Raw genomic sequence first — 18,627 nt, 5'->3', positions numbered from 1 at the left:
ACCTTTCGTGCAAAATGTAGTACTTTATTTAAACAAATTGTATTTAGGCCTAACTGTTATAAACTAATTGGATTAAGCCTATATATTTTAGCCTGTTTATTTTGTAGACTAAATACCACTTTATAGACCTTATTCAGAGCAGCACCATGACAGATCTAAGTGAGGCTGTAAGCAGTTGCCAGTTACTGTATCGCCCTCCAGACTCTTGTGTTTGTTAAATGTTTTTGATACATTTTGCTTGAAACTGGAAGATCTACATAAAATGAATAGGCTAAAAAAATAACATATACTCCTTGGTGACTATAACATTGATATTTCCAAGAAAGATGGGGCAAAACATTACTTTATGAAACATTGCCCTCCTCCTCTTTCTTCCCCAGCATAAATAGATTTACTAGAGTTACACCGACATCCAAAACGATTATTGACAGCATCATTACTAATATTCAAAATATATTTACATATTTCCTATAAGAATAAATGAACGCAGATCATAAGAAAGAGCAAAATAAGTCATTACACAGAACTCTTAAAAGCTTCACAGGGAGACTGCAGGAGGTCATGCAATGTGTTAAATGAAGTCCTCAAAAGGAGACATAAACCTACTACAGAGTTTTAATTATCATTTCGCCTCAATAGGTGTAAATCTGTCTAATGTCGATGACCATAACTCTACTTGTAAGCCCATAATCTTCGGAGTACCCCAGGGCTCCATTTTAGGGTCACTCTTATTAATTCTATATATAAATGATTTTATAAATTCCTCTAAAATATTTAATAAAATATTTTTTTCTGATGATACAAATTTGTTTACATCACACAGGAAGCAACTTATTCTACAAGATATTTGTATTCTACAAGATATTTTGCAAGAAGCAAAACAATTTAAAAAATTGATCACTGCCTGATTAAAATTAAAATGAATGGGCAGGAGATAAAAATAGTGTATTCCACTAAATTCCTGGGGGTCCTCATTGATGACTTTCTCAGTTTTAAATGTCATATCCACAATCTTGTAAATAAACTGTGGCTTGTTCTATAAGACCATTTCCTTCCTCTCTCTGCCCTTCTCACATTGTACAAAACTCTCTTTGAACACACCTTACTGTAATGTGATATGGTGCAACACCTTCACAAGTCATCTTAAAAACACTTGTAACCTTGCAAAAGAAAGTCATACGGGCTCTGTCCTGGTCAGAGATAAATCCCCCCACCCACCCTCTATTCCACCGCTTTGAATTACTAAAACTAGCTGAGCTAAATAAATATTATAATGCTTGCCTTATGTTTCAAATTGCCAACAGGCTGAACTCTATACTGAGTAGCCTTGTTCCCATCTCCAGCTCCCAGTATACATACCTAGCGAGAATCAAACCACTTATATCAGGAAAATGTTGCCGACGTGCACGCCCATATGAGTGTTTCTGTAGGGGACCGCAGATCAGAAACGGGATTGATGATGGCCTCAAAGTGTTGACCTCTATTTTCAACTTCAAAAGACAACTTACAAAACATTTCATATTAAGCTGTATCTAATATAAAACTGTTTTCTCATGGACTACTGGGATGTAGGCTATGTGTATGATTGTATAGGCGCATGTGATGTTGTCCTGGTGCGCTCCACTCTTTGTATGCTTTTACTCGTTATCATTTGGTTACAGGTGGTAATTGTGTATACTTTTCTGTCTGTAACACTACATTTTCTTAAACCATGGGCCCCCATCTATAAGCTTTTCTAGCTTCCTTGAGGGACCCATTCACTCTACCCCACTGATTCTGCACCCCGAATTGTATTGTATTAATGTTTGAAGTGGTATTACTTATTCCTATCTCTTTAGCACTTTTTGCACTTAAATTAGCATATTCTTACTGCTGACATTAAAAATGATGCATGTTTTTCCAAGGGTTAATATTCTCATTTTGACTGTTTCCACCTGGACAGTTTAGTCATAATTGCTAATTCTCTTTAATGTATTTGCCCTGGGTTTTTTTTTTTTTTTTTTAAGGAGACAGCAAATGGGGATTCAACCATGATTGGTATGGCAATAAAATTATGTAACATTATTTTGTCAGTTAAAATAGTTTGGGCAGATTTTTCTTGGGAGTGGGTGGATTTTGGTGAGCTTTTGGTCTGTAAATCATCTACCAATATGGCAACACTGGCTGTTAGCGATAGACTTACTGTGTTTTCAATGGCTTCCACTGTAAAAAAGCTGTATAAAGCTCCTAGATCACTTAGAATTTTCCACAACTCATATTGTCTGGGTTTTTGTCATGGTTTTGTCCACTAAATTTCTCTGGAAAATATTTTTGCTGTGTAGAACAATCCAAAAACAACCCACTGAAGAGCTCTATGTCTATCTATCAAAGATGGCGCTGCTGTGAATAAGACCATTTATTTATAGCCCTACTAATATTTTTGTTTAATCGTATTATATACCCTGATTAATCATTCGCAATAATAATTGCATTTAACAATATTTGCTAAGAAAAAAATAAACACTGCAGATTCCATTGTTTTCCACCCGAAATATCACAAAACCATTACAAATTATTCTAAAAGACAAATCTTTACAAATATTCTCAAAAGATACGTTGTAGGAACTCACCTATCTGCCGCTTACTTCACTGTTTCTCTTTGAAATTTAATTTCCTTGTTTAACATAGGCTAATAATATAAAATATAAAATGTCAACCTACAGTACATACTACAGTCGCTCTGGTCTTCTAGATTATTTATGCAAAGGGCATAATATTTAGTTCTAAAAGCAACCAAGCCTCTGTGATTTGTCCATGCAGTTTTCTAAATGAGGGATCGATTGATTGTGCCTTGCTCGATTGTGCTGTTGTGGTTAAAGTGCCTGCCGTCCGTCGTTCCTGTAAGAGAAACCTCGCCACTTTAAGGTAATTTGGATTATATGCGTCAACGTTTTGTTTTCAATGTGGTTGCCTACATGTAGCCGACCATGCAAGATGTTTTGGGATTTTGCACACTAGCTAAATTTGTTTAGGCTTGCAGTGTCTGATAAATAATCAGCTCGTGCTAGCTGCATGTGCGCGTGCATTGTGTTAAATGGTTGGAACTGACGCATGAAATGATTTGAGATAGAAAGTTTGTTTTTGGTTTAATGTAAGTTTATCGAGTCGTGATTAAAATAAAGTATTCTGAACAAATCTATCTAGCTAATCTTAAAACAGTGACTATGAAAACGAGAGAGGGACCCACGGGTGCACTGTCAGTGTCATAGTAAGATGTAAACATCACAACTAAAAAATCAACATGGTAGTCATAGTTCCCGCTAAAATGCAATTGTTGATGCTGTAAAACCATAAAAAAAAAAAAAAACTAAATCCTGGTAACCTTTCAGCCAACATTATTTTTTATTTTTTTTGGTATTTTTGTTACAGCGATGGTTAATACGTAGATGTAATGGTTGTAATGTAATACTCTTAGTTGTAGTAATTGCTGTAGTTATTGCATCTTGATAACAATGGTTACCCGTTTTTCTAACTAGTGTTTTTGCAGACTCTACATTTAGAATTTTGCAGATAATGGATAAGTTGATTGAGGTATAAATACATAAGCTGTTTTTCTCTCTTAAGTGCCAGGGATAGATTCCAGTCATGGAGAAGACCACACCAGACACGGCAAAGAAGACAAGCACTGCTACCTTTTCCAAAGAGTGTCTGGAACCAGTCTTGAGTAAAGACTTGGATGACTCCGATTGTAAGTACACCAAAGATATATTGCTTTTGCCCAGATTTTTGCCACATTTCTGAAAATCAGAGCCAGTCTGCAGATATTGGGCAGAAAATTACAGATTTAGCAAAAAATCCTGTTGTCCCGTCATTCGTCTTCTAGCAATGAGGCACATGTTTGTATGTGTTAGGCTGTAGTTTTCAGAATGATTTGAATCTCTGGTAGTGTGATCCTCAGTCATCTGTTACCATTTACAAAGTAGTCACGTGTATGATGTGCTGTCGTAGCTCTGACGTAACTCTGAGGCGCTGGACTGTATTTACTACGTCAACCTCGTTGGAGACTGACACAGATGTAAAGAAATAGTTTTTTGCGTACAAAGAAGTATTGTCGCTTTCTAAAATTAAGTTTGACAACTGTACCATTACACCATTAATGTATCTGTACTGTAAATATGTTTCAATATATCAAATAGTTATTTATGGAGGGGTCAGAGGGCTCTCAGATTTCATCAAAAATATCTTAATTTGTGTTTGGAAGATCAATGGAGGTCTTATGGGTTTGAAACAACATGAGGGTGAGTCAAAAATGACAGAATTTTTTGGATGAACTATCCCTTTAAATTAACTGAGTTTAGTTGAAAGATGTGTTCTTTAAAGAGAGCGTGTTCACCCAAATTTAAAGCAACACTATTTAACATCTGCTCACAGTTCCCCCATGTGGTTGATAAGCGCAATTGTCTGTTACTAGTGTCGTAAATACTGTCGCTGTATAAGCTTTCCAGTGTGCAGCGCAATACACGTGAATTTGTTGACATAGCCTAATAACAAATAAGCTCAAAATTACAGGACAGTAAGAAAAATATATACATATAAGACTTACACAGTAGCAGGAGGGAAAATCTCTCTTTATTTTTTCCCCTTCCTCTGACAAAGTCCTCTTTATCTGGCTTTGCCATGTTGGTTGCATATTAGATTGTTTCATCTTTTAGTTATCTGTTGGCTAACACAATTCTGTCTGTATTTACACTCATGCCATTCGAAAACCGTGAGGAGCTGAAGTTTTTTAGTTGGGTGAACTATTCCTTTAAAGATCACTGACACTCTTGATCAGTATAGATTGTTTTATTAGTCCCCAACCAGGATTTTCTTCTGATTTTTGCAGCCTAAAATGACTGAATTTGCTGACTGGATGGCAAAACAGCAATAGAACTGCAACTTGTGAGCATATACAGCACCTGCTGCAGTATTTCAATCACTAAAAGCAGTGGGATGTTTTTAAAACGCTTAACGTGAAAAATGCTTATAGAGTGAGTTGCACCAATAACGATTTAATTAAGCAAAGTTTAATGCTAGTCAAGAATTTGTTTATCTAGGTTTTATTTTAAATTGAGTTTTTGAACCACTTAATTTTTTTTCACAGAACTGTGTAGACCGTATAGGGCTGATCAGGATGAACTGACGCCAGGCTAAAGAGTCATTAGTGCAACCCACCCTTAAAGTGCCTTAATGTACTCTAACAGTGATATTAAAATATTTATTTCAGTTCACACCTTTTTGTGCTGCATGCTATATATACAGGCAAGTTGATGAGCCAAGAATATGAACGCAACACGTTTTCTTTATAATGGTATTTGATGGGAAAAAACACTTCATGAGAAACCTTGTGTTGCATAAATATTCTACGTTCATTTGCCTGCCTGTACAAAGTATGCAACAACAATAAGGCGTATATTGAAGTTGATATTTTAATATCATTGTCTTACTATATTAAAACTTACTACAAACCTGGTAAAAATGATTGGCGGGCAATGGAGAAAAGCCTTTTTTTGCCCTCCAGGTGGGCGTTCCTATAATGGTGTGACGGCAGGTGAAAACTATGAATTGAAACTTCAGGAAAAATGGACAAAACAGGCTGTCAAATGTTAGTTAATATTTCGTACAGGTGTCATGACATTGTCTTTTCTATCTTATGTTTTTACAGTAGGCATCCATAGTTGTGAGTTTTGTGGGACCAATTTTGAAACCAGGCGAGGTCTCTCCAGTCACGCCCGGTCTCATCTCAGGCAGTTGGGAGTGGCTGTGTCTGACAGCAGTGGAGCTCCTATAGAAGTACTGTACCAGCTGATGAAAGAAAGAGGCGGAACTCTACCCAAGCTCAAAAAGCAGGCCAGCCCTGTTAAAAAACACAAACCCCATTCCCACAACCTCAAAAAGGATGCTGGGCCTAAATTGAAGATTAAAATATCCAACCTTGTGAAGAAAAAATATGCTCTTTCCTCGTCTTCACCCTCTGCTGTCAAAGGATCAGCAGCGTCTGGTCACTCTTCTTCACCTTTCGCTGTAGAGAAGGCTCATAAAGCATCTTCAAAGAAGATTTTGGTGTCCACTCCATCTTCAGCCTTGTCTCCTCACAAGGCTATTGAGCCCAGGCTCATTGAGGGCAGCCCGTCTACCTCCCTCTCACTGGCCTCCGCCAAGCCCCTGTGGGCGCCTCAGGAAACAGATGCTCCACTCAATTTAAGTAAGTTACGGTTTTAAAAATGTTTTGGTATGTGCTTGGAAGTGGGATCCATTAAAAAAAAAAAAAAACTTGGCCTAGCAAATGTTACTACTCACTAGAGCAAGCTAGTTAAACTGATGAAGCAGTCCTTGCTTGGAAAATCTATTTTGAAATGTGTTTTGTGCTTTTTTGCCAGCAACTATGATAAATTCCACTCCGAGGGATGACGTCCATGTGTGTGAATTATGTGGAGCCTGGTACGAGACCCGTAAAGGTCTCTCCAGCCACGCACGGGCCCACTTGCGGCAGTTTGGGGTGCATTTGGAGTCTAAAGGTGCTCCCATAGAAATGCTACATAAAATTATTCAGAATGAGGAATTCCAGGAAAAGGCCTTTGCTGGGCACCTGGAAGAGTCGGACTTTGAGGATCACACTTCACTGTACTCCGCTCCTTCCACCTCATCATCCATCAGCAAAAATCCTTCTCTTACCCCTCTATCGTTTAAAGGACTGACATCCATTTGTCTAACTCCTCCCCCAATCAAAAAGCAGATTTCGTCAGATGTTTCAGGGAACTTGCCCCTCAGCAACAAAGCAGAATCGAAATCCCCTCCTTCAGCTAAAAAGAAGAAGGTTTCATTAGATGTTTCAGGGAACGTGTCCCTCAGCAGCCAAGAAGAATTGAAATCACCTCCCTCAAAGAAAAAGAAGAACATTTCTCCAAATATTTCAGGGATCTTGCTCCTCAGTGGCAAAGCAGAATTGAAAGCTCCCCCAACCAAAAAAAAAAAGATTTCTCAAGATGTTTCGGAGGCTTTACCGCTCATTGAGAAAACAGAATTGATATCACCTCCCTCAGTGAAGAAGCAGAAGATTTCGCCAGATGTTTCAGCAGGCTTGCCACTTGACAAAAAGGCTAAATTTAAATCACCCTCTCGAGGTAAGAATTTAAATTATTTATGTATTAATTTTATGGATTAATTACTTTGTCACCTTTTATTTATTTTGTGCTTAATACAATACAAAGCAGATTTACATTGATAACATGGAAATTAGTCAGTGATGCAAACAGCAAATGCCTGTACACAGCAGCTCTAAAAGACAAGTGTCATTGCTCAGCTGAAGCCAGTGTTGATTCGGTTCTGTTGTAAAGAGCCTCAATTATTAAATTTATTAATTTTGTCTATAAAGCAGTTTAACGGTGCAGAAAAACTGTGTCATCCAGCTCAGTTCTCAGTGTAGTCAAATCAGTTTTTTTTTAAGGAATGTTTGAATAAGTTGACTAGGGATTGGTGATTCATTTATAGCAAAACATGGTCATGGAAAACCAGGATGTCAAGGATTTAAAAAAATATATATATTTGTTGTAATATATTGCCTTAAAGTTGCATCTCAAAGCGCTTTACAAGAACTTACACATAAAATACATTGAAATAATAACATGCATATTTAAAAAAAAAAGTTTTTTTTAAAGCACTCATGTATAGGTTAGCCTAAAATAAATAAGTGAAGATTTAAAAACACTAACAGATTCAGCATGTCTAATATCAGTAGGAAGTGAATTCCAAAGTTTAGGAGCCCTAGAAGAAAAAGCCCTGGCTGTCAACCATTGACTGTAAACAAGTGGAAGGAACGGAGCGGAGATAGGGTGTAGACAGTTAAAAGTTCAGACAGATATTGTGGCGCTAAAGCATGCAAGGCCTTGTAGGTAAGCATGAGAATTTTAAAATCTATGCGAAACCTGACTCTGAGCAAGTCAGTGCAAGGACTCTAAGATAGGAGTGCTGTGCTCACTTGCCCTGGACCTTGTCTGGATTCTGGCAGTTGAGTTTTGATTTTGAACATATTGTAAATTATTTAGGGTAGATTTTGAGACCCAGCAGAGCATTTCAATAGATGCTGCATGAAAATACAAACACATTGATTTGTTTTTCAGCCAACATGTGATGTCCATACCTGGAAAACTCCTGGAAATTAATAAAATATAAACATTTCTGTGTAAATATTAAAGGTGTTATGAACTGGCTTTTTAATTTTATTTATACTGTTGTCTGAGGTCAACTTAAGATGTTTGCATGGTTTTTAAAATTCATAAACATCATGACTAATAAGAAATAAGCTATTTTCTAAACTGGTTTTGATGCAATGCTATCGCATATTAAAAAAACATGTTTTACTCACATAAGTAGTGCTGGACGGTATGACCAAAAACTTGTATCACAGTATTTTTCTAAATTACGTCACATTCATGGTATATGACAGCATTTTTTCCCCAGGAGTTAACCACATATTCTACTGATTGAGAGAGGAAATACTGCAGTAGATTGACTAGAATTCACTATTTTACTGTAATGAAATTGAATATTGTAGAAAAATTCCACACTAGAGTTAATACAGATTTGCAAAGCCCCACAAAATTTTGCTATATGGAGACAACCAATAAAACACAGACCTGCAACAAACTCATTACAGACGCATGAATGTTAAAATATGACCACGGAGAGAGAGAAAAAAAGTTTTGTTGAGGGCACCTTAAGCATTTTAAAAAGCTAACCCTATATAACAACTAAATGCCAAAATGAGGGAGAAACGCGGAACAACATTGAAAAGGTCTAAGGATATTTTAAATATATTTAAGAGCACTACAGTCTCTACAGCACAATTCGGTCTGAGCTCTTCAGGCAGCTCCTTTGACCTCATGATTCTCATTGGCTGTCACATGCACTGTGAGCTGTAAGGTCTTCTATAGACAGGTTTGTGGCTTTCCTAATCAAGTCCAATCAGTATAATCAATCACAGCTGGACTCAAATGAAGGTGTAGAAACATCTCAAGGATGATCAGAAGAAATGGACAGCACCTTAGTTAAATATATGAGTGTCACAGCAAAGAGTCTGAATACTTAGGACCATGTGATGTTTCAGTTTTTCTTTTTTAGTAAATCTGCAAAAATGTCAACAATTGTGTTTTTCTGTCTATGGGGTGCTGTGTGTAAATGATTTTAGCAAATGGCTGCAATATAACGGAGTGAAAAATGTAAGGGGGTCTGAATGCTTTTCGTACCCACAGTACAAATACAGTTCTGTTATAATAGTGTCCTAACATACTTTCCTCTGATCATTCAAGGCGAGTCATCTAAAGGTGTCTCCTGTGAATTCTGTCATGAGAAGTTTAAGAAGAGTCAGAGCTTGGCCAGTCATGCCCGCTATCACCTGCGACAGCTGGGCATCACCGAATGGTCTGTAAACGGGTCTCCCATGGCCACTCTGCGGGAAGTGATGTCCCAACGCGAAAGTTCTACAGGATCTCTCAGTTCCCTTGGTCCGCCATCGCTTACCCCACCTGTATCCCCCTCTGCACCTCCCTCTGCACCCCCCTCTTCACCCCCTATCCTCTCATCCCCTAAACCCATTGCCCAGTCTTCCTCTCCTCCTCCTGTTCCCCACAAAGTTCCAAAGGCCAAGAAAGGTTCCAGGACTGTGATTCCAAAACCAAAGGATGAACCTGTGGAAGTTGATATCTCTATCATAGAGTCTCCAAAGCCACAAAGCACTCACACCAGCCCTTTAACACCTCCATCTGATTCCAACACAGTTAGATCGGCTATGATTGGTGCGTAAAATTCTTATTTTATTGTTTTGATATATTTAAACGTTCTTTAGATGTTTCATCCTTATGGCACAGGTTGCAAAGGGGCTGAACATTTCTGGTAAATTTCCAGAAACTTTCCGAAATGTCCTTAAATTCTGGAAAGATTCTGAAAGCTTTGCAACGACTAAACTATACAATCAATTCCTTTTTACTATAAACCTGCAGCTTTAAAGTTAATTTTTTTTTTTTTTTAGCTAAGGGATATCATGCCATGGCGAATCAATTTTCTGTTGTTCACATGTCTTTACATGATACTTATTTGCAAGTCAGAGTTCACCAAACTTGATCTTTCAAAAGCATTGACATTTGCATTATCTTGTGCAATGTGATGTTTAATGTTTTAGCATAGATCCAAGAAAACATAAATGACATAACAAAACATATAACTCAACAGCCACTAGAAATCTATTTTGAATCCCTTCATTTGTTCAGTTTATGATGTGTTATGTCTGCTTTCCTCAGCTCCTAAGTCTGAAAGCCAGGAGCCCAAGCAGATTGTATGCTGCGACTACTGTGGCGAGATGTTTGATACCCGTAAAGCCCTGTCCTGTCACGCACGTGGTCACTTACGACAGATGGGAGCAAGGTGGTCACTGAAAGTCCCGCCCATAGAGGCCCTGTATGAGATCATGAAGAGGAAGGACGCTGAACGGGCGTCCCAAATCAAGCCGGAACCTGCATCAGGGGCACCAGTGCAGTGGAAGAAAACAGCATCCTCTCCTCGCACATTTACTCTATCACCTGTGGAAAAAGAGATACCCGTTTCAGATGACACAGCTACAGGTATGCTAAACCAAGATTTATTTTCCTATTAGTAACTAACATTTATAACCTCCAAACAGATGCACAAAGACACCTGTGACACTTGTGAGCCTATTCATAGGGTACGTTCGAAATAGCATTCTTCTATTTTTAATGAAGGTGGCATGCTAGGTATTTAATTTAAATATTTAAATGAGTATTCTATATGAATGGAATACCCAGATGACCTGTTACATTTGCTAAAGTGTTATAATATAAAATCAGATCAGCTATATGGAATATTGTATTCCAAAATGCAATGTATTTAATGTTGACCTTCCATTTCCAGTGTGATAAATACTGAAAACGATATCAACCTACAATGTGAATTTTATTATTTGATCAGGCTGCGAAAACAAAGATTTTCTACACAAAATTAGATAAAAATGCAAAATAATGATATTCAATTCTGAGTTGATAACTGGATGTCACTTGCTGAATGAAACATGCCACAATGTATTTGAAATGTTGCATTTTCTTATATAATAATATTCTGATAATATTTTTCAAAAATAATTTGAATGCTATGGCTGCTTAAAAATGGTAAATATTATGATACTGTACTACTTTGTTAATATGTTTGATGTGCACTCTTAAAGGGGAAGTGTTATTCAAAAAAGTCAGCCTTAAAGGGTAAACATTTTGCCATGATCTTTCACTATTTCTAGTGTTGGCCGATATAGTGGCGATATCTTGTGCATCCTTAGGGGTTGTGTACACTACGCCGTTTTCAAGTAAAAAATGGAAAACGGTACAAAGTCATTAACTACTGGTCTGGCTTGTATGATAAATGTTTTTGTCGTTTTCGTTGATCAATTTGTTTCGACAATATTGTTGTATGTACGTGAAACAAATGGATATGGAAAGACATTTACAAAAAAAAATGCTATAGTGTATATACAGTATATATTACATACTGTTCGATGCATTAGTGTTTCATTTTAAATATTAAGTTACACAGGACCAAATTACCACCGCTGACTTCCACTATCCAGACATTGTTGTGGATGTAATATGTCTACTTTCATGTTTTTCATGTTCACTCTTTATTTTTTGCTGTAGGTTGTGATGCCACCTGTGAACTCTGTGGTTTTGATTTTGAGAATCGAAAGGCACTGGCCAGCCACGCAAGAGCCCACTTGAGGCAGCAGGGGGTGGATTGGAAAACCATCGGCTCTCCTATTGAGACCCTGAAGGCCTGGATGAAGAGTGAGCCGGGGAAGGTAGCAGAGCTCCACAAAAGCTACATGAGGGGGGACTTGCCTTTTGTTAAGAAGGTGAGTCCAGGTTGAATTGTGTAGTGATTTTTACTTTTGTCCACCCAAGGACACTAAGTAAGGTAGTGATTGGTACTCACGTCACCGCTGACGTTTTGAATTTTGGATCACACGTCACTTAAGGTGTGGTTATGAGAAATCTCACCAATCTTTCAGATAAATCAGCTGACCAACTCTCCCCCCTTTACATTCATTATAAATGACTGGGCAGCCTCCTGTGCGGAGTGTTCTCATACAGCCAAGGTAAAAGGCCTTGACTAGTGTCCCAAACTAACAGGGGGGAAGGTGGTCATCTGATGTACTCATAACCACACCTTAAGTGACGTGTGATCCAAAATTCAAAACGTCAGCGGTGACGTGAGTACCAATCACTACCTTACTTAGTGTCCTTGGGTGGACAAAAGTAAAAATCACTACAATTGTGTACTATCTAGAAGGATATTTCTTATCTCTTTAGGGAAGTATGTGTATGTATGTATATATGTATGTGTGTGTATATTTATTTATATATATATATATATATATATATATATATATATATATATATATATATATATATATATATATATATATATATATATATATATATATATATATATATATCCCAAAAACCTAATCTTATGTAGATTTTTACAAAAAATTATGTACTAGAAAAACAAAAATACTTTTCTAATAATAATAATTTTGTATTCATAAAATGTCTCTCTGTCTCCTTCTGATGTAGAGCAAAAGATCCTCCACTCCATACTCTTCCTCAGACTCAGAGTCTGTCCGCCTTGCTTCCTTCAAAGGTTCATCAGCAGTTCGAAACTCTGCTGGTCACCTGCCAGTGTACCAGCTTTCCAAAACAATAGAGGCAACAGCTAGAGAGAGCAAAGCAGGAATGAGCCACTCCTCACACAAGAAACGGCCTTCATCAGATGAACTATCCTCAGACAGCCTGATCCAGACTCCCTCCGCCCGCAGGGAACTGAACATTCGTTCTCCTCGAGGTTGGGGAAATATGTATTTCTTGTTTAAGCTAAGGCTCTAAATGAAGTATTAATTAACTTTTAGCCAAAAAATATGAATATCCATTGTGAGAATCGCTGTGCTTGTCTTAGGCTGTGAACGGCGTCCTCCAAAGCATTTATCCCACTCTGAGAGTGGATCTGGGGAATCTTCAAAGCCTTCTCGGACTGGAAACATTCCATCGTTGGTGCCAAGACCACCAGAGACCAGCCTAGTAAAGCTGGTAGGGAAGGTGTACTCCCTCAAGTGCAGGTGAGTTGAAACCACAAAACAGCTGTGAATTTTTTTTAACTGTCTGGATGTGGGAAAGCTGTGTGCTCACAGAGAAGCAGGTTGACCTGATCGCATTCTCCCTTTCTCTCCCTCTACTTTCCTCCCTCCGGTCTACACTACTGTGCTGTAATAAAGTGTCAATATTATGCTGTTTCTGAAATTTTATGGAGGTCTCCTACAATAACATCCATGGTATAAAAAAAGAAGAAGTCCAGGTTCATAGTATACATTGAAACCACATGCTCTGATTTATGGTTTATGGCTGTGCGGTAGTGCTGCAACGACACGTCGACGTCATCGATGACGTTGACTACAGAAATACGTCGACGTTCGTGAAATGCGTCGACGCGTCGTGTCAGACGTTCATCTCGCGTAATGTTGGCTTCTGCTCCTGGTTCTATCACAAAAACCTAGACCGCGAATATCAAAAGTATGGGAATACTTTAAACAGAGGCCAAACAGTGTTTCCCACACATAGACTAATTTGTGGCGGACTGCCACATAATCAATAACGGCCGCCACATTCGTCATTCATTCATTTTTACGCAATTTAAAAGACGCACGCATATTCGTTTAGCTGCATTTCCTTAAGTCTCTCTCCACCCTTTTGCGCGTCTCTTACTCACTCACACACACGCGTTGAATTCGACCGTAAAACAAGTTTTATTGCATTTTGGCGCATTTAGTATGACATTGCTTTTAAAACCAGAGCAGTTGAATGACAGAGTTGCGACACGCCTTCATCACGCGGCAGCGTGCGGTCACGGCGCTCATATAATTCTAAACAAACCAGCGCGGTGTCAATCAATACAGACCAGTGTTTCCCAACCGAGATCCCGAGCAAAAGGTGCGGGGACGCACTTACACCGCGGGTCATCTCACATCTGATGACGCATCTTTAATATGGGTTGTAACTTGAAAATAATGCTGTATGTATGTTTCTGTCGATGGATACACGTGCTGACTCCTCAGGTATACACTACAACAACAGCGATAATAAAAGAAAAACATGGGCAAAACGGTCTCTCTTTGTAAACTTTATAAAACGCATGCGAGTGCTGCCGTACGTCCGAATATGAGCAGTCATTTTCACCGTCATCACCCCCGTGTAGCCAGGAGACTCGAATGAGAAGATCTGTCTCTGTGCACTCGTCCCAAAGCGCGCAAATATTGAGTTATCTTTCAAATCCTGTGCTTAAACGGACAAACTCACAAAAAGTATGTAAAAATGTCATAGCCTACTCTATGCCTTAAGTGAACTTTATACAGAAAATACGACGACTATCCGTGGGTCTTAAAGGGGCAGTATTCTTCACTGCTGTCTGTTTAATGTCAAACAAAAGATAAAGACATCACTCACTGCTCCTGACTGAATAGCTTTTGTAAGTTTAATAATATTTTTTTTAAACAGTTAAATGTGTGGTTATTTTACTTTTGATTACTTCATTCCATTTCTCTACCTAAAAACTAATGTTAAACCTACCTGAAAAGCATTGTTTATTTTATTCTCATCTTTTCTCAATAGTATTTATTTGTGCTGCTGCTTCTATTTAAGTTATCTGTTCTTATTTTCTTTATTTTCATTTGACAGTAGTCCTTTTTCCCCTGAACATAGCAAATACCGAACTGTACTGAAACGTGAACCTAAAACCGTGATACAAAGCGAACTCTGAGCAGTCTGTACTGTTACACCTCTAGCGTAACTTGTGCGAGGGGGTGCCACAGAATTTTGAAAAATTTCAAAGGGTAAAAAAATAAATCGTTAGATTAGGCGACTAATCGAAAAAATAATCGTTAGATTAGTCGACAGAAAAAATAATCGTTAGTTGCAGCTCTACTGTGCGGTATGACAATATATATAGTTTGTACGGTATAAAATGTCTATTGTTAGAGATTTTTCTATATTTCTTATATTGTGGTATGTAAATATTTACGCACATTACAACACTATTGACACTTCAGAGTGATAAAATGCATGAATTAGAATATAAAGAGCGGGACGTACTTGATGTTAGAAAGCACAATATGGCCTGAAATGGAGCTCTGTGCGGTGCTCGTGCTGACTGGCACGCTGTCATATGGGATGTGCTTGATGTTAAAAAGTGTTATTGAGCGCAATAAGCAGCGAAAAAGAATGCCGCGTCTCTCATCATGCGTTCACAAATTCACTTCTCTTTCATGTTTTATTGCGCTTGAATGGTAGAATACACATGCAAAATGGCAAGTTTTCATGTGTAAACCGACAATTATGACTGAAGTGAAAGTTAACAGTTGGCTGTAAACCAGATGTGAATCAGTACAATGCACCTGTGTGTTTGGTGTTAAAGTGACCGCAGCCTAATATACCCACCTGCTGCTCTGTATCATTAATGTGAAAATAATAACTTGCTTCTCTTGACTGAATAACATTTTATTAGCTTTAATAATATTTTTTTTTAGAATACATTTATATTTAATGCACACAGTAAAGACTATGCACTATTTGATTTTTACATTTGATTTTTATTTCTGTACTGATTGGAACTACATGTTAAATAACCCTATTGTAAGCCTTGAAATCTAGACGCACCCTAGCAGCAGCAAATCTAATCTGCCGCGAGTATCGTCTAGCAACTCTCAATACACGTCTGAGCTGTAAAAACCAAACTCTGGTCAGGCCAATCACATCATTTATAGAGTCGGTGGAGGGGGCTTAACATAATGACAGCCGAGTTGCGCTTGCATGTTACTAGTAAACACAGAAACTGGCGAACGGCTAGCGGTCTTTCGAATCAGCTTTGACCACGACTCGGGAAGACTTTGAGTTAAGCTTTTCTCTGAGAAAAGAACAAAGAACGGCACTGAAGTCATTCTTAAAAAGGGAAGATGTGTTCGGAGTTTTGCAGACCGGATACGACGAATGTTTAATTTATCAACGAGCTCTGCTTCACGTTGCTCTGGTTGGTTGTAGCGCTATCCTATCGCGTGCAGAAGGGCGTCTTAAAGACGACCGTTTATCCCGCCCCTCGGATTGAGCCCTGTCAATGGTGAGTTTCCAGACCAAACATCTTGATGTGGGTCTGGCTAGTCAGGTTAACCTATTGTATCTGCCTGAAAAATTTAATTTTTATTAAATATTTGTGCTATATTGTATTTGTCCATTTTTATTTTTATTTTTTGCTTTTAATAACAGAAATGAGACACAATGGCAAAAAAGAACTGTCGTGATATATATTATTGTGAAATAAGACTCACCCACCCCTACTCTAATTGGTCAGATGGCCCAGTCTGTTGTGACTGGCTTTACAGAATGTGTCAGAAATGAAATGCCCGTATCTGAATTTCAAACTTCCTCAGCACTTGATACACAATCATAAGAAAAACGTAACGATGGCTTTCTTTTTGTAGACCGTAAATTTATCGTGCACTTTGATCTTTAAAACTTTGCAGTCCTTCTACATTGACAAACGGCTAGATTACATGCTACATTAAAGGTATACAGTTTGAAGTAAAGCCTGAATTTCTCCGCTGATAAATGCTCTTCTTTGAATGATTATAAAGGTTCTGTGAGGAGGTCTTCCAAGGACCGCTGTCCATACAAGAGGATTGGGTCATGCACCTACAGCAACATATCCTGAATCTTAAGAAGGATTCGGCCTCAACCTCATCACCTCAGCCTCCTCTCAATCACACCGAAGCGCCACTGCTCATCGGCCCTCAAGCTGTTTAGATTATTATTTTCATCATTTTGAAATTCTGCAATTACAGTATACTGACTCTTTATTACCAAGATCGCTCTATTACTTGGACCCTAACTTCCAACTGTGATGTGGATTTTATTTTATTTTTTGAGATGATTTTTGCAAGACACTACTGAAAAAGATTATGACCACAGCGTTTCTAACATGTCAAGTGTTTTCCAGGTGAGATGTTTTGAATGTATTGTACTTTTTATTGCATTCCACTGTTTTTATTGTATTTTGATAATGTGTTACCACATTTTAGCTGTTTTCTTGTTTAACAAGATTTCAAACCTGTTTTATACTGTACTTAAAGTTTCCAATTGTTCTTGATGCATTAAATTGTAAAGAATGTTTTATTTCTAATGAAGTTATTGTTCTTACATTTTAATATAGTGCTTTTAACCTAGAATTTTGAAAACAGCTTCTCACGTGATCAATCTGATTATCTGATGCCAAAAAATCCAATAAAAGGGATTTCTACAGATTTTCATGTATTTGCATTAATTACAAATGGTTCAGAATTTTGTTCTTTTTTTTCTTTTCTTTTGTTTTTTTGTCCAAATTTAAGCAGAAACCTGCACTACAGAAAAGCCAGGCCCTGTCTAATGATCTCTGCATTAAATCAGACTTTAACATGTCTTTGTTTGTTCATGTCATGTTTTTACTAATGCATTTTTGAGAATCAGTTTCCATGTTTCCATCGTACCTGTTAAAAAACAGTGTGATTCTATTAGATGTACTTGTGTATTTGATTTGTAAAGCACTGTGCCAGTGTCTGTTTGGAGTAAAGGATGTTTTATACTCCAACAGCAGATTTTAAATAAATCCTTTCCAGAATGTATGTGGAAATTGCATATTTTCATATACTTTATTTTCCGTGTGATATGTGAGGTTTTGTTTCACCAGGCTTTGCAAGATTTTAAATCAATTGAAACTTGCAAAATTGTATTCCTTGCAAAATAATTTGGTAAATACAGTATTGAAACTTTTTATACCTGCGTTTGATTAATAATCAAATAAAGACACTTTAAATCAGATTACTGCTTTGTGGGTCATTACAGTACATTTTTATGTTCCTCATTCTCACTGTTCTATTTGATCTTCTGCATAATCAATGCAGCATCTTTACTGTAACTTGTATCTGAGACATAAAAGACGGTGATATTCCCAGAGCTGGGCTACCTTTCTGATTTTCACTCAGCTCTGCTGTATTCCTATGTAAATGAAACCCTCGTTTTCAGTATCATCTGCTTCCTGCAATGCTGAGAGATGTTAAAGGAACTGTATTTAAGAAATGTATTTCAATTAATCATAAAATGGCACTAGACATTAAGAAATTGTTAATTTCAAATAATGTCAACATAAGTCCGGCCAGGATATTGTCATTTGAAAGTTGTTGTTGCAGCCCTCAACTGATGTTGATGTTGTCATGTTGTGTTTTGGCCTGAAGCTCCGCCCTCCACCTATCGACCAATCACAAAGTCAGTAGTGTTTCTGCTCCCAGGTTGCCAGATCTGCTCTAGTTACCACACCTGCAGCTACTTACATTCCTGCTGGATCCTGCAGCCTATCTGGCAACCTCGAGTCAGAGGGATTGGGGATAGTGATTGCAGTACCGGTTTTGGCCACAATCTTACATACACTTCCTTTAAAGGTTTCTTGGAAAAGAAATTGTGGAAAACACAGAGCAGC

General features: G+C 37.7%; 1 protein-coding gene across 2 annotated transcripts; it reads left to right on the top strand.

Annotated features, from left to right (window-relative positions):
* Positions 1-2,817: 2,817 nt before the first annotated feature.
* On the top strand, positions 2,818-17,972 carry wiza (WIZ zinc finger a). 2 transcript variants are annotated; one of them, XM_067459043.1, is made up of 10 exons: positions 2,818-2,904; positions 3,604-3,727; positions 5,684-6,223; positions 6,399-7,142; positions 9,327-9,812; positions 10,314-10,634; positions 11,715-11,929; positions 12,654-12,921; positions 13,033-13,192; positions 16,754-17,972. In XM_067459043.1, exons 2-10 carry the CDS (start codon positions 3,625-3,627, stop codon positions 16,920-16,922), a joined length of 3,006 nt encoding a protein of 1,001 aa, XP_067315144.1. In that variant the 5' UTR covers positions 2,818-2,904; positions 3,604-3,624; the 3' UTR covers positions 16,923-17,972. The 2 variants fall into 2 exon arrangements, with proteins under 2 accessions (XP_067315144.1, XP_067315145.1); XM_067459044.1 differs by lacking the exon at positions 2,818-2,904 and adding an exon at positions 3,028-3,130.
* Positions 17,973-18,627: the final 655 nt, after the last annotated feature.

Source organism: Pseudorasbora parva, chromosome 12, assembly GCF_024679245.1.
Source record: "Pseudorasbora parva isolate DD20220531a chromosome 12, ASM2467924v1, whole genome shotgun sequence".
NCBI classification, from domain to species: domain Eukaryota; kingdom Metazoa; phylum Chordata; class Actinopteri; order Cypriniformes; family Gobionidae; genus Pseudorasbora; species Pseudorasbora parva.
This window is presented reverse-complemented; position numbering and strand designations above follow the sequence as displayed.